The sequence below is a fragment of the Pelobates fuscus genome, chromosome 5, assembly GCF_036172605.1.
Source record: "Pelobates fuscus isolate aPelFus1 chromosome 5, aPelFus1.pri, whole genome shotgun sequence".
Lineage (NCBI taxonomy): Eukaryota > Metazoa > Chordata > Amphibia > Anura > Pelobatidae > Pelobates > Pelobates fuscus.
The window spans coordinates 40423662-40442866 of record NC_086321.1 but is presented as its reverse complement, the minus strand read 5'-3'; the positions used below and the strand labels follow the sequence as shown (position 1 = coordinate 40442866).

The 19205-nt window shown below is 42.1% G+C and overlaps 1 protein-coding gene across 1 annotated transcript; it reads right to left on the bottom strand.

The window, feature by feature from the left end:
• Window positions 1-1054: 1054 nt before the first annotated feature.
• On the bottom strand, window positions 1055-18631 carry LOC134610657 (avidin-like). The gene is made up of 4 exons (XM_063453732.1): window positions 18511-18631; window positions 7124-7325; window positions 1741-1861; window positions 1055-1214 (listed from the first exon to the last, which is right to left on the bottom strand). The coding sequence occupies exons 1-4, from the start codon at window positions 18625-18627 to the stop codon at window positions 1163-1165; spliced, it is 492 nt and encodes a 163-aa protein (XP_063309802.1). The 5' UTR covers window positions 18628-18631; the 3' UTR covers window positions 1055-1162.
• Between the last annotated feature and the right edge of the window lie 574 nt (window positions 18632-19205).

Below are 19205 nucleotides of genomic sequence, written 5' to 3'. Positions count from 1 at the left end.
AGACCTACCCAGGTTTTTAAAGGTATATCACTCTTTTCATTTAATCACTTTTTATACACAAGTTGGGTTTGCAGTGAATTAGTACTTATGGTTTATTTTGTTTATTTTTCGGCTTAATAAAGGTTTATACCACTAACATGAAATTTTAACTCTAGGAGGTTTTTTCGAGTGTGAAAGGGATCCACCTACTTTGAGTGAGTGGTTTCCCCACTCCATTCTTTCGGGATTTCTACACTTTAGTGAATAACCCTGAGAGAGTAAGGGTTGACTTTAATAGACAGATAATAGCTGAAAATAAAACAGGCTGCAGATAATCAAGCGACTTACCAGCTGGAAGGCACACAGAGCGCTGGGGTGGAGAGGTACATAGAGGGCTGGTGGAGGGGAGAGGCACACAGGGCTACTGGGATTGGCATACATAGGGTTGGGTGGGAGGAGGGCTGGTGAGGGGGAGGCACACAGGGCTACTGGGGATTGGCACACAGAGGGCTGGGTGGTAGGAGAGACACACAGAGGGCTGGGTGGGACAAAGAGGTGCTCAGAAGGGCTGGGGGGACAAAGACACAGAGAAGCTGGGGAAGCAAAGAGAAACACAGATGGCTGGGGGGGGACTTGACTAAGAAATCATCAGGGGACTGGGAAGTGAAAATGGGCATACAAAGAGGCTGGGGGAAGAGAGAGACCCACAAAGCTGCTGGGGGGGAACAGACACACAAATGAGGTGGGGGAGAAAGACACACAAAATTGGTTGGCAATATGTGCTTTTATTTTGGTGGCGGGTACAAGTAGCTGGTCTTGCACCAGCATAGTATGTATCACACAGTGGCAGGAACTGGTTATCGGAAACACACATCTACGCATAATCTCCTCCTGGTCACTAAAGGATGTACACTTTTGAATAAGTGCTTTTTATCATGTCTTTAGGGGCATGAGACTGAACCCTGGCCATTCCTAACCTGGTATGCATAAAATAATATCGAGACCTGCTGAAACAGCCTCATTAAAAAATGAGACTTCCTGTTACTTCCTCCAGTTAGATGTAAAAGCCACACAATTTTCATTCAGAATTATTTATTAAAGAATTTGGAAAAATTACAAATACAAGCTTTGTAATGCTTTGTAAGCTTTTAGTGATGGTAGCACTGGTACATGAAAAAACAGATCAGCTTTCTTTTTTCCCCCCTTTGATTAGAGTGAAAGTGTTGACGCCAACCCTGAAAAGAAAGCACAAACATATCGTTAATATAATAATTTGGGTAAAAGAAAAGTCAAACGTTCACACAACTTCCTCAAAGGATAAAAAAATTATTTAATACTCATTGATGAGAATTGTGTTTCTCTCTGCAGAAATAAAATGTAACTAATATTGCTCATTTATACTAAAAAAGGTCTCAATTTAATACATTTTTAAAATGATTTCATACTCTTTGAAGATCAATCATTTAAAACATTTTTTTAACAGTATTGATTAATTTGGAAAGTGTATTAAATCTAAACCGTAGTCCTGTATATCTTCATTTGTTTACAACATCCACCTGTAATGTGTCCTATATACTACAAATGCCCGGAATTAAACTGTATTCCCTCTATGTTGGCATTATACCCAGATAAAGTTAAAATGTGAATGTTTTGACACTGTTTCAAAATTCTGTAATTGTTTTTAAACTTTATTTCACATAAATTAATAGAATGTTATGGTATCTGACATGAGATATTATGGTTTTATTGTGTCATAGATACCGTGTTGCCTTCCAGTTGTCGGCATCATTCACGGCCGTTGACCTCAGCAGCCAACTTGTATGAAGAACCTTTCCTCCCGTTGAGTTTAAGAAGCACTGACCAGTGAAGACTGTTATTGAATCTGTAACATAGTAAGAACTACATTTAAGAGAAATAGCGTGAACTTTAAGTGGTGATTAGCTGCAAAGATGATTCTGTCACGTACCTTTCTGCCCCACACCTGTTTAGTGGAAGTGGTTATGCAGAATTTGCACCTGGGTCTGTCGGTTGCCGAAGTTCTACCATTCAGCCACGAGGAGGACTCAGTATTTCCTGCAGTATTTTCTACACAGTACTTCTGCTTTTAGGTCTCCCTGGCTGCACCTACCTGGCCAGTGGTGCCAGACTGCCCCCCCCCCCCAAGCATTACAGAGGTGCAGACTAAGTATGTCAAATAATACTGGAAGTTGTTTTGCTTTGGAGCTCTGGAATTTCCTTACTTACCTTTACCTCCATGGAATAAAAACTCATAGTAATGAGCTGTTTATCCATTTATAACTGAACTCCACAGCAATAAAAAACCCTCACAGAACCATGTGGTGTGTACAAGTTTATCACAGAACTCCATGTGACAAACTGAACCTCGTCACGGGTGCTTGGACGGGCCTGCTGGCCAGCCTCTTGCTAAAAAGACTACGGGCCAAGTCAATGACTGTAAAGACCCATATTTTATTCCCCCTGGTTCGGCACTTTCCATAGAACCGAACGCTAGCTCCCTGGCAGCCGTTCCCATGGACCAAAACCGTGAATAGCCTTCAGGGGGACTTAGCTGCAAATGCCCTGGAACTATTTCCGGCATGAAGACTTTGCGGTTCCCGGTCGGTCACCAGCGGCACTTAGCCGCGATTCTATGAAACCGTTTTGGGCATGGGACCATGCGTGCAGTCGGTAAAAACTATGACTTCTAGGAAATTCGTGAACCCTTGAACTGATCTGGGTGATTTTTGGATATGTTGGTCACCCAGATCAGGGCTTTCAGGAGATGTAGCTGTGGGGATTTTATGTGTTTTAAGGTATTTTGGGGGTTTTGTCATTGCCTTAAAAATAGGGAAACCGATTCAATCCTGGTCACCTGGACATAATACCTAACTAACTATACAGCTACCTAGCTAAAATCCTAGGGTTATTCTTCTATACAGTGAGAATGCAAAGTGGATTCCAAATACGAGGTTAGAATAGCCAATATTGGAACATTCTGACCTTCAATTTGAAATTCACTTTGCATTCATTCTCATTTTAATAAATAACCCTGACATATTGTAAGCTGGTTTGAGCAGAGCCTTCTTCCAGGGCCGCCCTTAGGGGGTGACAACCATGATGGTTGTCACAGTCCCGGCGGCCCTGGGGGGCCCAGCTGCCGGGCCCCACGTATATCAGCGGAACTGCCACCGGTGCATCTGCACCGGGGCCGACACGCTGATGGGGCCCATCAGGTGGCCCAAGCATTTAGGGCCACCCAATGGGCCCTATTATCTTCAGGGGCCCGGTCAGCGCTGTAATAGCGCGACTGGGCCCCTTTAAAAAAAAAATGCAGCCGGAAAGCAAGTGCTGCTGGGAGGAAGTGACGTCAGGTCACTTCCTCCCAGTTTACTCCGCGTGGGAAGGAGGAGAGAAAGGCCGTGAGGAGAGGCAGCCGACTCACATCATCCCCAGCCACCCTCCTGCGACGAAATGGTAAGGAAGAGAGGAGGGTGGCTGAAAATGAGGTGTGTGTATGTGTGTATGCCAGTGTATGTATGTATGCCAGTGTGTGTATGTATGCCAGTGTATGTGTGTGTGTATGCCAGTGTATACATAGAAATGTATTACCCTTTGTACAGATGGATACAAAACAAAGCTGGCTAGAACTCTTCCAAAACGCTATTTATCTGACTGCAACTGATGGACATAATTTTTTTTAAATGATGTTATATTTGTATTCCTGGACCCAGCAGCTGGTATACCAAAGTACCAAGATGCCATGTCCATTGTTTAACTGCTGGAGTTAACCCTGCTTGATCATAGGAGGTATCTTTCCGCTCCTCACTCAGAGAAAGCATTGGCTGGTAGGTTATTTCGGAGACTTTAAATATGTATGTATGCCAGTGTGTGTGTATGCCAGTGTATATATGTCTGTATGCCAGTCTATGTGTGCATGCCAGTGTATATATGTGTGTATGCCAGTCTATGTGTGCATGCCAGTGTATATGTATGTGTGTATGCCAGTGTATATATGTGTGTATGCCAGTGTGTGTGTATGCCAGTGTATGTATGTGTGTATGTCAGTGTATGTATATGTATGTATGCCAGTGTATGTATATATGCCAGTTTGTGTATGTATGTGTGTCAGTGTGTCAGTGTCTCCCTATGCATGTGCGTATGTCTGTTTCAGTATTTGTATGTGTTAGTGTGTGTGTATTTCTGTGGGCGGGATTTGGAGGCGGGCCCTGTGGGTGGGCTTGAAGAGGGGCCCAGACCTTGAGCTGTGTTAGGGGCCCCAAAATTTCTGATGGCGGCCCTGCCTTCTTCACAACGTCTTTCTATAATTATTAAGTACTGAAGAATATGTTGGTTCTATATAAATAATAACTCGAAGACTCACTGTACTGGTTATGCTACCAGGAGTTCCATGGGATGTCCCATGTGAAACCTTTTATGAATGGTTTGAAACTTAATTGGTTCTGTTGGGCTCCCATAATCCTTCCAGTCCACAATGATACACTAAAACATAGAAACTTAGAATGTGACGGCAGATAAGAACCATTCAGCCCATCTAGTCTGCCCAATTTTCTAAATACAGTGGAACCTCGGTCCTGGAACGCTCCCTCGAATAATTCGGTATTGAAACAAAATATTTGACAAAAAATGTCTTGGTACCCATACAAAACTCGAACGCATTGACCTTCTAGCACTAGACAAAGCAAACAGAGCTCCATTCTGTCAGCAAACAGAGCTGACAGGTAAAGTAAAATTTTAATTTCATTTACATTGTGTTTTTTGGTTTTCTGTATGATTTGATGCCTGCAAGGTATTATTAAACTGTACAATTTGTGTTAAACTGCTTTAAATTTGGGAGTCTGGAACAGATTAATTTAATTTACATTATTTCCTATGGAAAATTTTCATTAGGTTTTTGAACAAACAGTCTTCTGGAACGGATTAAGTTTGATTTCCGAGGTTCTACTGTACTCGCATTAGTCCCTGGTCTTTTCTTATAGTTAGGAAAGCCTTATGCCTTTCCCAACCCATGCTTTAACTCCATTACTGTGTTAACCTCTACAACTTCAGCTAATGTGTATTCGTTATCATCCGAATATGATTTCGTCAAAAATATTTGACTTTTTCGTATTCGTTTGCTATAACATAAACGAAAGTCCTACATCTGAATTATATACGAAACTAAAGGGCAAATGCAGAATGCATTACCTTTTCGTTTCAGTTCTTTCGTTTAATAGACTCCGTGCTGCAGGAAACTTAACCCCCACAGCACTGAGGAGAAACAAAAAAAAAACTGGATCTCCCTGCAGCAGGAGAATTAAGCCATGCGTGCAAAAGTCTCCCTGCAGCCCTGCATGGGTTAAATCTCCCCACACTGGTGGCTGAATGAGTATAAGAAAAATGAAAAAAAATAATAAATAAAAATACTATGGGGTCAATAAGACCCCCATATTATTATAAGGGAGGTTTTTAACCCTCCCTATGCCCCTGTCATGCGGCAGGTGGGGGCATTTCTACTAAATAGTTAAACCAAGTGACTGAGCAGCTATTCCTGCCCAGTCTCCATTAAAGGCCCATGGGATGCACCTGTTAAATAACGGGGGGAGGGGGGGCATAGCCTGTTAAATAACGGGGGGTGGGGGATTATAAAACAATGACGTGATCCGCGGGTGGGGGCCATAATTAATGTCACCCCCACCACTCATGGGTGGGGACCTGGAGGGGACATTAGGTGTCCGTGTAGCAGAATGGAGAACTCCAATATACTTTTATTCCCTTTTTGTTCAGCTGTCCATATGCCCCGTTCGTTTACCAAACCCCCTCGTTGTGTGACCCCTTGTTCACACCTTCATAATCACTGAACACCCCGGGCTGTTAACCACAAATTGGTTATTAGTTCAAGTGCTTTCCCTGTGTGGCCGCCGTTCGTATAACCGAATGAACGTGTTCAAACAATTGGCGGCCATTTTGTCTCCGGAACGAGGGCAGCGGTACATGGTCATCGACGGCAGCAAAATGCCCCTACTTGTGGCATGCTGGAGGATTTAACCTCCCTTTTATTAATATTGGGGTCATAGTGACCCTCGTAGGTTTTAATGCAGGGGTGCGGTTAGGAATTGTTAATATTTATTACTAGGAGGGATCTGGTATTCCTGCTGGCTCCCTCCTTGCTTTTTTTTTGCGCATGCACAGTGTTATTTTTGTAATTGACGAAAACAAATAGTTTTTTTACCGAATTTTGACCGAAAAACAAATGTTTTACAGAAGAAATTTGGAATCGACAAATGTAATTTTTATTTAGTACGAATTAATTCATACGAAACAAAAATTTCACTGGTGCACATATCTATGGAAAGCTATTCCATGCATACACTACCCTCTCAGTAAAGTAATACTTCCTGATATTATTTTTAATCCTTTGCCTCTCTAATTTAAGACTATGTCCTCTTGTGGTAGTTTTTCTTCTTTTAAATATGGTCTCCTCCTTTACTGTGTTGATTCCCTTTATGTATTTAAATGTTTCTATCATATCCTCCCTATCTCGTCTTTCCTCCAAGCTATACATGTTAAGATCCTTTAACCTTTCCTTGCAGAAGTTCTCATTCTACTTAGGAAATATCAATTTTGTGCAACGTTGGAGATTATTCATTGTCTGACAGCATCAGCTGACACTTTTAACCAGTGAAAATTGTCCAAAGTCGAACTAAATTTATTTTCGTAATGCAGAAGTATGCACTTCCACCTTAGTGTATCAGTGGAGACAGGATGAGCTACGGTCCCCCAACAAAACCATTTATATACAGTTAGTTAGCTTGCCTTGGCAAAGCACTGCAGGATTCTTGGACCCATAATAGTGGTTGTGGTACTTAGAATACCTACTCTAAATTAAACTCAATAGAAAATATGTATAATTTTTCACAATATTCTTTGAATGTTATGGCGGTAAGTGGGCATGAATAGGTGTATTAAATCAATATAATTGGTCTAGTGGATGGAGGGAAGGACAGGCTGATGGATAGATGACTAAATGTAAATATAAAAATATGGGAATCAGTGTGGTTGAACGATAAATGGATTGATAAATGGATTGAAAACCAAATGAGACTGATGAATAATAAATACATGGATTATTGTGTAGTGAAATTACCTGAAAATGCCCATTTGACAGTAAATCCAAAGGTAGGTTCATTAGAATCTTGCTGAAATCCAGTTATTGGTGTTTCTGTGATATTTGCATTGCTGAGTGACACTCCCGTCATGTAAGTCCCACTGAATGTTCCATGAATATTTGCAGAGCTTATGATGATAGTAGACCCTAATTCATTTCTCCAGCGTCCAGCTATTGAACACTAACAAAAGTACAAGATACACAAAATCACAGTTTTTTTTTTTAAATTAATACGAAAATAATAATGAATATTACATTAGTGTTAGATCTATTTGAATTCATATAATTACATTTTTGCATGACATCACGATCACATTGCCATATTCGCAGTCTAAAGCACTGCCTGCAGGTGGACTGCCTGGGTTGAGCAGTAAAAAATATATATATTTATATATACATACCTACTATATATAATTTCATTCTTAGTGTATTTTGATATCAATATAAATTAATATATATAATTTTATGGTGTAAAATGTATGTATAGGTAGCCGTAATTTTCTTTTCCTATTATTCATGGCAGCATATACAAATGCTGCCATGAATAATAGCCAGTAAAAAAAAAACACGGTAAGTATGAACACATTTTCCACGTTCCTGGCTAATCATGGTCTGCAGTGAAGCCAAATGGTAGGGCACGAAATTGGAAGTAGTCTCCTCCGATAGCAAATCCAAGGTAATGCTGATGATCTAGGGCTATTGGAATGTGAGGCCAAATGGTAGGGCACGAAATTGGAAGTAGTCTTCTCCGATAGCAAATCCAAGGTAACGCTGATGATCTAGGGCTATTGGAATGTGATAGTGAGCATCCCTGAGATCTATAAAGATAAGGAAATTGTTCTACTGTGACTAGCCCAGGTATCTCTGATCAGCGAAAGTCAGGCTCCTACTACCAGTGGACAGCCACAAGTGCATTGCTGAAGAGCACAATGACTGGTTCATAGCTTTCTTAGAACCTTGAAATACAGGTTGACCAACCTGCCACGAGTATTCCCTGCAGGGTTGGTAACTCCATGTATCTCGGAAATACTGGTGATTGGAGGTACCGCTGTCTGACCACGAGGAGGCATGCTTCTTGGATCTTCTGTCCTGAGGTAGAAACAACTTGTGGCCCTCAGCCTTCTTAATAGATTTATCCAAATCTTTCCCAAACAGCAGCTCCCCTTCAAATAGAATGGTGTAGAGGGCAGACTTGGAGGATAAGTTATCATCCCAGAAATTGAGCCATAATGCTTTCCTTGCAGCTACAGATAAAGCCATTTGTTTGAGAGAATATCCTAGTTACATCTTCTGTGAAGAAGTCAGTTGTCACCTCAAGAGGACAAATGGGCCAGGAAAGAGTATTGTGCATGTGTTTGGAAGCTTCTTGTGGGATTGTGTGTATATAGAGAGAGATATTTGTAATGCTGTGTTTTGTGTAAATAGGTCAGTTTTGGTTGTGTTGTGTTTGTGGTGTGATTTGTGTGACTAGGGGCTGTAGAGAGTGTGAGCATATAGGCGCTGTAATGTGTGTGCATAAGGGCTGAAGTCTGTGTGTGTGTGTGTTTAGGTGACATAGTGTGTTTAGGGGCTGCAGAGTGTGTGTTTAACGAACATAGGGCGTGTTTTTGCATACCGTGAATCTAGTGTGTGCATAGGGAATGTAGAGTGTGAGTATATGGGATGTAGTGAGTGGATGGGTGCAGAGTGTGTGTGAGGAATGCAATGTGTGTGTGAGAGAGGTGCTGACTGGGTGAGAGAGGTGCTGAGTGTGTGTACATGAGAGGGTGCTGTGTGTGTGTGTGTGTGTAGTGCGGTGCTCTGTGTGTATGAGAGGGATGCTCTGTGTGTGTGTGTGAGGGGTGCAGAATGTGTTAAGGGTGCTGTATTTATGAAAGGTGTGAGGGGTGCTCTGTGTGTGTGTGTGAGGGGTGCTGTGTTCATGAGGGGTGCTCTGTCTGAGAGGCGCTCTGTGTGTGTGAGGGGGGCTCTATTTGTGAAGGGTGCTGTGTGTGTGAGGGTTGCTGTGTGTGGGGGGGGTTCTGTGTTTGTAAGCAGTGCTGTGATTGTCAGGAGTGCTGTGTTTGTAAGGAGTGCTGTGTTTGTAAGGAGTGCTGTGTTTGTGAAGGGTGCTGTGTGTGGTGTGCTCTATGTGTGTGAGGGGTTCTCTCTGAGTGTGTGTGTATGAAGGGTAGTGTGTGCCTGTGTGAGGGTGTCAGGGTACCTGAAGTCTCTACCTCAGAGGAGGTGAGAGACTTAGACGTTTATCCTCCCAGAGGGGTTGTTTCTTCCGTTCCTCGCGGTTCTCTCGGCCATTTACAAGCCGACCGCGAGGGATCCACTTCCTTATATGACGCGATGCTCAGTAGTCGACGTCATGACGCCAACCCGGGTCGACCTGTCAGTCAAGTCCCGAGCACTAATCAGGACTCGTCTGGGGCGTGATTACCCTCTAAAATCAAGGTATAAAGTAAGGCTTTCGGCATCTGCTCATTGCCCTGCCGTGGTTCTAGCCTGTCTAGTCACTCAGTGCTCTTGTATTCTAGTTGTCTCTTTGGTTCTGACCCGGCTTGTTTGTACTACCCTGTTTATCTCTGTTACCCTTTGACTCGGCTTGTCTCTCGCTTACCTGTCCTCTCGTTCCCTCGACCTCGGCTTGTTCCTAGACCATTCTCTACTTACTCCTTACGTTAAGTCCGGCCATTCTAAGGTCCGGTATACGTACCTACCACCTGTTTGTACTCTGCGTGTTGGATCCCTGTCCCGATCCTGACATTACGACAGGGCCAATGGATCCTGCAGGTACAAACACTCAGGTTGGTCCTTCTGACTCTAGGTTCGACGCCATGGATCACAGAATGGACCAGATGGCTCTAGCACTACAGGCGTTACTATCTCGTTCTGGTAATCAACCAGAGGAGATGCGTAATACTTCTATCTCTCCTGTGAGTTCAGGTCTAGAGGTAGCCACTGTAGGTGCTTCTTCCCGTATCACTCCACCTGTACGTTATGGTGGTTCTCCAGAGAAGTGTCGTGGTTTCTTAAACCAAATAGGTATCCATTTCGAATTACAACCCCGCTCCTATCCTACAGATAGGGCGAAGGTTGGATTTATCATCACATTACTTGTTGAGAAAGCTTTGAGAAGGGCCAATGATAATCCGTTAGTATATAATTATAATGCCTTTGTAGCTGCTTTCAGAAGAACTTTTGACCCTCCAGGTAGAAAGGTCAATGCAGCTAGATTACTGTTGCGCCTTAGACAAGAAAACCGAACACTTGTGGATTATGCACTAGAGTTCAGGTCCTTGGCGGCAGAGGTTAAGTGGAATGAACAGGCTTATATAGATGTATTTTTAAACGGGTTATCAGACATAATCCTTGACGAGGTTGCTACTAGAGAGCTTCCTGAAAATTTGGAGGATTTAATTTCTTTTATTTCTCGCATTGACGAACGTTTAAGAGAGAGGCAGAACACTCGAGAGAGAAACCGTAGACCTTCCTTTAAACTAGCTCCTTCATTTCAAAGTTCTGAATCCACAACCTCACTTTTTCCAGAACCTATGCAGATAGGCAATACTCGCCTCTCAGAAGAGGAGAGACAGTACAGGAGAAGGGAGGGGTTGTGTATGTACTGTGGAGTCAGAGGTCATTTACGCCTAAATTGTCCTAATCGCTCGGGAAACGCTCGCACCTAAGTTTCTCTAGAGGACAGGCCTTGGGTGTTTCTATTTTGTCCTCTAATCTTAATTATAAAGATCACAGGCTTCTGCTACCCGTTTCTTTAACTTGGGAGAAGGGAGTACTAGAAACTATGGCATTGATAGATTCCGGAGCTGCTGAGAGCTTTATCGACCAAGTTTTTGTTACCAAACACGCTATCCCATCCCAGTTAAGGGAGACACCCTTGGCCGTTGAGGCCATAGATGGTAGACCTTTAGTTGAGCCTGTTATTTTCCGTGAAACCATACCCGTTAAATTAACTGTTGGTATCTTACACGAGGAAGACATATCTTTATTGCTTATTTCTTCTCCTTCTGTTCCCATAGTCCTGGGGTACCCTTGGTTAAAAAAACATAACCCTATTATTGATTGGGAATTAGGGGAGATAATCTCATGGGGTCAGGGTTGTCAGGACAGGTGCTTACGGACAGTGTCACCGCTTTGCGCAGTTAACACACCGATTAATTCTACCTACTCTACAGAGGTACAAATACCGCCCCTGTACCTGGATTTAAAGGCAGTATTTGACGAAAAGAATGCTGATACTTTACCTCCACACAGGTCTTTTGATTGTAAGATTAATCTACTACCTGGTACTATGCCTCCCAGGGGTAATGTATATCCTTTGTCCACTAAAGAGAACTTAGTCTTAGAGGAGTATATTCGTGAGAACCTTGAAAAAGGATTCATTAGGAGATCCTCCTCTCCTGCCGGGGCTGGGTTTTTTTTTTGTTAAAAAGAAGGATGGTACACTAAGATCTTGCATTGATTATCGAGGTTTGAACAAAATAACCATTAGAAATGCCTACCCAATTCCTTTGATTACCGAGCTCTTTGATCGTCTAAAAGGCTCCAAGATTTTCACCAAGTTAGATCTCAGAGGGGCGTATAACTTGGTGAGAATTCAGCAGGGACACGAGTGGATGACGGCGTTCAATACCCGTTATGGGCACTATGAATACACAGTAATGCCTTTTGGCCTCTGTAATGCACCGGCAGTATTTCAGGACCTGATCAATGAAGTTCTTAGGGAATTTCAACATGACTGCGTTATTGTATATCTGGATGATATACTTATACACTCTAGAGAGATTGAGACTCACCACAGACAAGTCAAAAGGGTATTGCGCAAGCTTCTTCAACATGGCCTGTACTGCAAATTGGAGAAATGCAGCTTTGACCAATCCCAGATAAACTTTCTTGGTTATGTGATTTCTGGGGAAGGATTTAAGATGGACCCGGATAAGCTCCAGTCCATTTTGGATTGGCCTTTACCCAGGGGCCTCAAGGCCATTCAGAGGTTTATTGGATTCTCCAACTATTATAGGCGCTTCATTAAGGGTTACTCTTCAATTATAGCTCCTATTACCAATATGACCAGACAGGGGGCTGACACTAAGAACTGGTCTACTGAAGCCCTTCTTGCCTTCAAAACACTCAAGGAACTGTTTGCTTCTGCACCAATTTTAGTTCACCCTGATACGACTCTGCCTTTCCTACTCGAGGTAGACGCCTCAGAGACAGGTATAGGTGCTATCCTGTCCCAAAGGTTAGGTGTGGATAAGCCCTTACATCCATGTGGTTTTTTTTCCAAGAAACTATCAGGCCCTGAGAGCAGATATGACATTGGTGACAGGGAACTACTAGCAGTTATCATGGCTTTAAAGGAGTGGAGACATTTATTGGAGGGCACCTTACATCCTGTTACTATTTTGACAGACCACAAGAACCTGTCCTATATTGGGGAGGCCAAGCGCTTGTCCTCCAGGCAAGCTCGTTGGTCTTTATTCCTCACGCATTTCAATTACGTGCTCACTTATAGACCTGGTTCTAAGAATTCTAAAGCCGATGCTTTGTCTCGACAATATGAACCTTCTGCGATATCTGAGCCGGTTTTGTCTTCTATAGTACCCAGGTGCAATATTATCGCCAACACGAGTCTTAAGATTCACTCTCCGTTGCTTGGTCAGATCATGAAGTTGCAGCATCTGGCGCCTAGACAGACTCCTGGGGCAAGGCATTTCGTTCCTCCTGAACTCCAACTGGAACTCTTACAGTGTTTTCACAACAGTAAGGCGGCTGGGCATCCGGGTATTCGCAAGACATGTTCCTTGATCTCTAAAGATTTCTGGTGGCCTTCTTTACGGAAGGATATTAGGGATTTCATCGGAGCATGTGAGGTCTGTATGAAGACTAAGCAACCTCATACGCTTCCATGTGGGTTGTTACATCCCTTGAACATTCCTGAGAGACCATGGTCCTGTTTGGCTATGGACTTCATTGTAGATTTGCCTGTTTCTAAAAAACAGACTGTGATCCTCACGGTGGTTGATAGGTTTACTAAGATGGCTCATTTCGTGCCCTTAACTAAACTCCCGACTTCTCCTGAATTGGCGGAGATATTCGCGAGAGAGATTTTTCGCTTACATGGGATACCTTCCAAAATTGTTTCCGATAGAGGTTCCCAATTTGTTTCACGTTTTTGGAGATCCTTCTGTTCTCAACTAGGCATCAAATTGAATTTTTCTTCTGCCTATCACCCTCAGTCTAACGGAGCTGCTGAACGTACCAATCAAAAGATTGAACAATATTTGCGTTGTTTTGTTTCTGAACACCAGGACGATTGGGTCGGTTTGATTCCTTGGGCGGAGTTTGCACACAATAATCTCGTTTGTGATTCTACTCGTTCCAGTCCCTTCTTCATGAATTATGGCTTTCATCCTTCCATTCTTCCCTCGGTTTCTCCTTCCCAAGGGGTACCGTCGGTTGATGTTCATGTTGCCAATTTGAGGAAGTTGTGGGATCAGACTCGACAAATTCTCCTACATAATTCCATGTTGTTCAAGAAACACGCTGATAAGCACAGAAGGGCGGCTCCGGTTTTTGTTCCAGGTGATAGGGTATGGTTGAGTACTAGAAACATTCGTTTGAAGGTTCCTTCTATGAAATTCGCTCCTCGTTACATTGGCCCTTACAGGGTTCTGACTCAAATTAACCCAGTTGCGTATCGCCTAGCTCTTCCAGCTGCCTTACGCATTCCTAACTCCTTTCATGTTTCTTTACTGAAACCGCTAGTCTGTAACAGATTTTCCTCCACTATATCCTCTCCTCGCTCTGTTCAGGTTGAGGGTCAGGAGGAGTATGAAATCAACTCCATCATCGATTCTCGAATCTCCCAGGGGAAGTTACAATATCTTATTGACTGGAAGGGATATGGTCCTGAGGAGAGGACTTGGGTACCTCAGGAGGATGTACATGCTCCTCGCCTCCGCAGGGCTTTTCACTCCCGTTTTCCATCTCGTCCCGGTTCCTTCCGCCCGGTGGGCGTTTCTGAGAGGGGGGGTACTGTCAGGGTACCTGTAGTCTCTACCTCAGAGGAGGTGAGAGACTTAGACGTTTATCCTCCCAGAGGGGTTGTTTCTTCCGTTCCTCGCGGTTCTCTCGGCCATTTACAAGCCGACCGCGAGGGATCCACTTCCTTATATGACGCGACGCTCAGTAGTCGACGTCATGACGCCAACCCGGGTCGACCTGTCAGTCAAGTCCCGAGCACTAATCAGGACTCGTCGGGGGCGTGATTACCCTCTAAAATCAAGGTATAAAGTAAGGCTTTCGGCATCTGCTCATTGCCCTGTCGTGGTTCTAGCCTGTCTTGTCACTCAGTGCTATTTGTCTCTTTGGTTCTGACCCGGCTTGTTTGTACTACCCTGTTTATCTCTGTTACCCTTTGACTCGGCTTGTCTCTCGCTTACTTGTCCTCTCGTTCCCTCAACCTCGGCTTGTTCCTAGACCATTCTCTACTTACTCCTTACGTTAAGTCCGGCCATTCTAAGGTCCGGTATACGTACCTACCACCTGTTTGTACTCTGCGTGTTGGATCCCTGTCCCGATCCTGACAGAGGGGTACTGTGTGTGACTGTGTTTGTATAGGGCCTACATATTGGGGGTGGGGGTGGGATAAAGGTAAATAAGCATTTTCTTTATTACCTAAACAAAAAAAACTAAATAAAATGTCCCCTCTCCATCTTCTTACCTTTTCCTCAGGGAGGGGGACATGGCCCTTGTGCTCCGGTGGAGGTGAGCAGCTCTAGCCTGTCTGCAGCTCCTCTGACTGCAGGCAGAGTTCAGTCCTCCTGCAAAATCCTTGTGTAACAGATGCCCTGTTCTCTGGAGTTATGTTTTGTTGCCATTCTGAACCTTATTTGTAATTCCATTAGTCTAAACGGTATACAAACCAAAATGAACAGACTTTACCCTAGCTGGTTCATATACCGAATGTTTTACCGAACCTTTCGACCATCCAAACCGCAACTCTGAACATTCTTAGTGGTTCACTGGGTGGCAGTCGATTTGTATGTATGAACACGTGGCGGCGGCCATCTTGTTTTGTCGATGCGTCAAGCGGGGTTTGGCCGTCGAGTGTATGGAACTATTTTCAGACACTCAATGGCCCGGACATCTCTGAGACTTCCAGGATCACTTAGCTTCATCCTAACATATCCGAAAGAGGCGGCATTCGGTAAAAACAACTCCCAAACAAAGAGGCACAAGACTTCCTTACACACGAACGGTTATTGGAGACATTGTTCGACATTTTGAAATACACGAAAGAGACCAGCCGCACCAGCTGACATCATGGAACTATTCTGGGCAGGAGCCTCGTGTGCGGCGGGTCAGAAATGGTACTTCCATATAACTTTTCAACCCCTAAACCGATCTGGGTGATTTTTTAATATGTTGCTCACCCAGATCGGGGCTATCAGGGGGCATACTTTTTATGGGGTTCTTATGTGATTTTGGGGTGTTTCCAGAAAGTGTATAAAATCTGTTCTTTTTCGTTTGGAGATAATTGAGTTGATACAGTAATTAACTCAATTATCTCCCACCATGTTTACAGTGGGGATGGTGTTCTTTTCACTATAGGCCTTGTTGACCCCTCTCCAAAGAAAGCGTTTATGTTTGTGATCATAAAGCTCTATTTTAGTCTCGTCATTCCAAATTACAGTGTGCCAGAAACTGTGAGGCGTGTCAAGGTGTTGTCAGGCATATTGTAAAGGTCTCTTTTGTGGCATTGGCGCAGAATGATCAAATTGTTTCACAGCAAGAATAGAGGACTAAATATTGATTTGGGTTTCCTGTCCCACTACCAACACTTTACATGAAAACCCCTCACTCCCCCATCATTATCTCACTGTTTTGTCATATGTACCCACATCTTAAAATACATGTTTTTTTTTATATCAGTTTATTATTATTATTATTGCCATTTATATAGCGCCAACAGATTCCGTAGCGCTTTACAATATTATGAGAGGGGGGATGTAACTTTAAATTGGACAAGTACAAGAAAACTTACAGGAACGATAGGTTGAAGAGGACCCTGCTCAAACGAGCTTACAGTCTATGGGAGGTGGGGTATAAGACACGTTAGGACAGGAAATAGCAATCAAATAGGGTGGCAGTGAAGCAGAGCTGGAGGAGAGAGTAGAGTGCTGCCCTTTAGGAGAGAGCAAGAGACAGGTATGTGAGGTAGAGGTTACTCTGGGAGGCCATAAGCTTTCCTGAAGAGATGGGTTTTAAGGCACTTCTTAAATGATTGAAGACTAGGGAAGAGTCTGATGGCAGTAGGCAGGCTATACAAAGTATATTGCTTTCCCATACTCTTATGCATACATGCTTAATGTTGCTGTGCATTTATGTGTGTATATATATGTGTGTATACTTATATGTGTGTGTATGTGAATAGATGTATGTGTACATATACGTGTGTGTATATATATATATATATATATATATATATATATTCTGTGTAGGTGTAGGCACATCTGTACATGTTTTGGTGCTTGTGCGTGGATGTGTATATATAGGTGTGCGTGTACAGATATTTGTGCATTTAGCTGTATTTTTACATATATATCGTTGCATGTACTTGTATATTGTGTATGTACTTGTGTATATGTGCATGTGTTTTTGTCTGTGTATGCTGGATATGGGCCTATGCATATTCTGGAGCTCTTGGTTGGGAATTCATGCATTGTTAATTTTTTTTTACTCTCCCCTTTTAGCACTATCTTACTGTTTACTTGTTTTTTTTTCTCTCTGCCCCTCACTCTGTGATCTTCACACAAGATATATCAAACCTGTGTCTCATCTGCACTCATGTCGCTTTAACCCCTGTATCACAACTCAACTTTGAATTTTATGTGTCGTCTTGCTCAGAAATGCTTTAGACTTGAGAAAGGAAGTTTCTCCCAAAAGCTTGTCTTTACAAAATTCTGTTAGTCCAATAAAAAGGTATTACAAGATACAAATTGTATCTGTTTTTTACACACACACACACATCACACACAGATATATATATATCTCATAAACAATTACATAAATAGTATATATTTCGATTCTATGTGTATATCTATACAATCATTTTACCTAAATATTTGATTTTACTAATTACAATTTGAGGGACTGTTCTGAAAACCCAGGCAGAAAGTCCAGAGAACTTATTTTGCAAGTCCTATATTTAACCCTGTAATGTTCAAAAACACCATAAAACCTGCACATGGTGGGTACTGTTCTACTACTCAGACTTCGCAGAATACAAATATGAGTGTTGCAAAACAGTAAACCATATCACAATGATGATCTCATCGGTGAAAGTGCAGTTTTTTTTATAGAAAATGCAAAAAAACTAATATGAACGCTAAATTTGGCCAGGACTCTTTTTTGAATACCCTGGGTTGTAGACTTTTTCGAGTGGTATGCCATGATGGGGGTAATTTTCATTCCTGTGGTGCCATAAGGTCTCAAATGCAACATAACCAATCTGACAAAATTCAATGTGTAAAAACTGGAAAGGGGAAAGTGGGGATTACCATTGTACTCGTGAGACATTGGTGAACAATAATTTTATTGTAGTAAACACTAACCGTACTGTGGCATTCACAGTTAAAATGCCATGCAGAACTAAGAAAATAACATTTCCTAATGTCTCACACTTTTTTAATTTTTATTTCTATGAAATTATGTTTCATATATAAATATTTTATGAGAAATTAAATTCCTGTTTCTAGTGAACAAATGATATATAATAAGTGTGTATGCACTTAACATGAAAGAGGTGAATTATGGTTGAACAGACATATAGCTCAAATTCTAGGATTTGCTTTGTTTTTGATTTGATCAGAACGTGTGCAATTGCCTTCGTAGTAAAAGGGTCAGTTGGCTTGAGGATTGCATGCAACCCCATTATCACCCTAATCAAGATATACAGGGTTATTCACAAATGTGAAAACTCAAGATAAATTAAAAGTGCATTTCAACGTTAAGACCAGAGTAGCTGAGCTACAAGCATTGCTGACTTGGATCATTTTTCCTGTTTGCTTCTTTTGACCTGAAATTTGAAATTCTATTTGAATTCTCACTTTAGTGACTGCTAGAATTAGAAGAAGGGGGTAGGAATATTGACATTTACAAAGCATATTTACCATTTATACTTCACAGGTATGTGATAAAGGATGATATATGTGTATACACACAAAAGTAAGTTACCGTCATATATACTGCCTTACATAACAAAGGTCTAATAAATAGAGAAAGGGAGAGTGTAGTGTAAAGGAGATTCGATCTCCTTCCAGCTAATACCACTCTTTCTATCTGTTTCTTACCTGGTTACTAGCATGAGCACCGATGGACAGCAGAGCAAGAACCAACACTTCAAACAGGTCCATCCTCAGATTCTTCTTCTCAGTGTATCTTTTCTGAACTCCCGGAGATATCAACATATACATATACATATGTGAATGAGTTAATGACTCATTAATTGGTCAAACAACAAGCTGAGTTTTCATTTCACTTTTTGTAATATTCTTCCTCAATCCTTCCTGGAAGATGTTCTGGTTTATTATTGTGAAATGTCAGGTCATGGACTTATTCTCATTAAAATATGGGTCTATCAAGAAGCTTCTGGTTTGAAAAAGTATCACTAATTAAATATATATTCATTGTCTGATTAATGACAGGGGTAACCCAGCATAAACTCTGGTCACGATCTTGGATGTAATATTTCAGCAACTAGGAAAAGTAGATGGATTGTATCTGGTCAATACTCTTTTTGTCAAATACAGCACAACAAGGCAGATGGGCAAGAGGTTGATAGATACACTATATTTGCCCCCTGACTAATTACTGAGTTCAGGAGTCTCAGGCTTATCAATTGTTAACAGGTGCATAAAAAGGGGGAATTGAGGACACACACGGACCATGAATATCTTAGAAGTATTGCTGATATAAATACCTAGATTGATACAAAATACATATTAAGGAACAACGCACACACACAAAAAAAAGAGTTCTACATTTT

Bases quoted from the DNA above. Each gene is read 5' to 3' on its own strand.
- LOC134610657 (XM_063453732.1), bottom strand. From the start codon at position 18,627: ATGTTGATATCTCCGGGAGTTCAGAAAAGATACACTGAGAAGAAGAAT. The intron at 1,862-7,123 runs GTAATTTCACTA...ACTATGTTACAG, and splicing joins TGTCAAATGGGCATTTTCAG to ATTCAATAACAGTCTTCACT. The intron at 1,215-1,740 runs GTATCTATGACA...CTTTCTTTTCAG, and splicing joins GACAACTGGAAGGCAACACG to GGTTGGCGTCAACACTTTCA.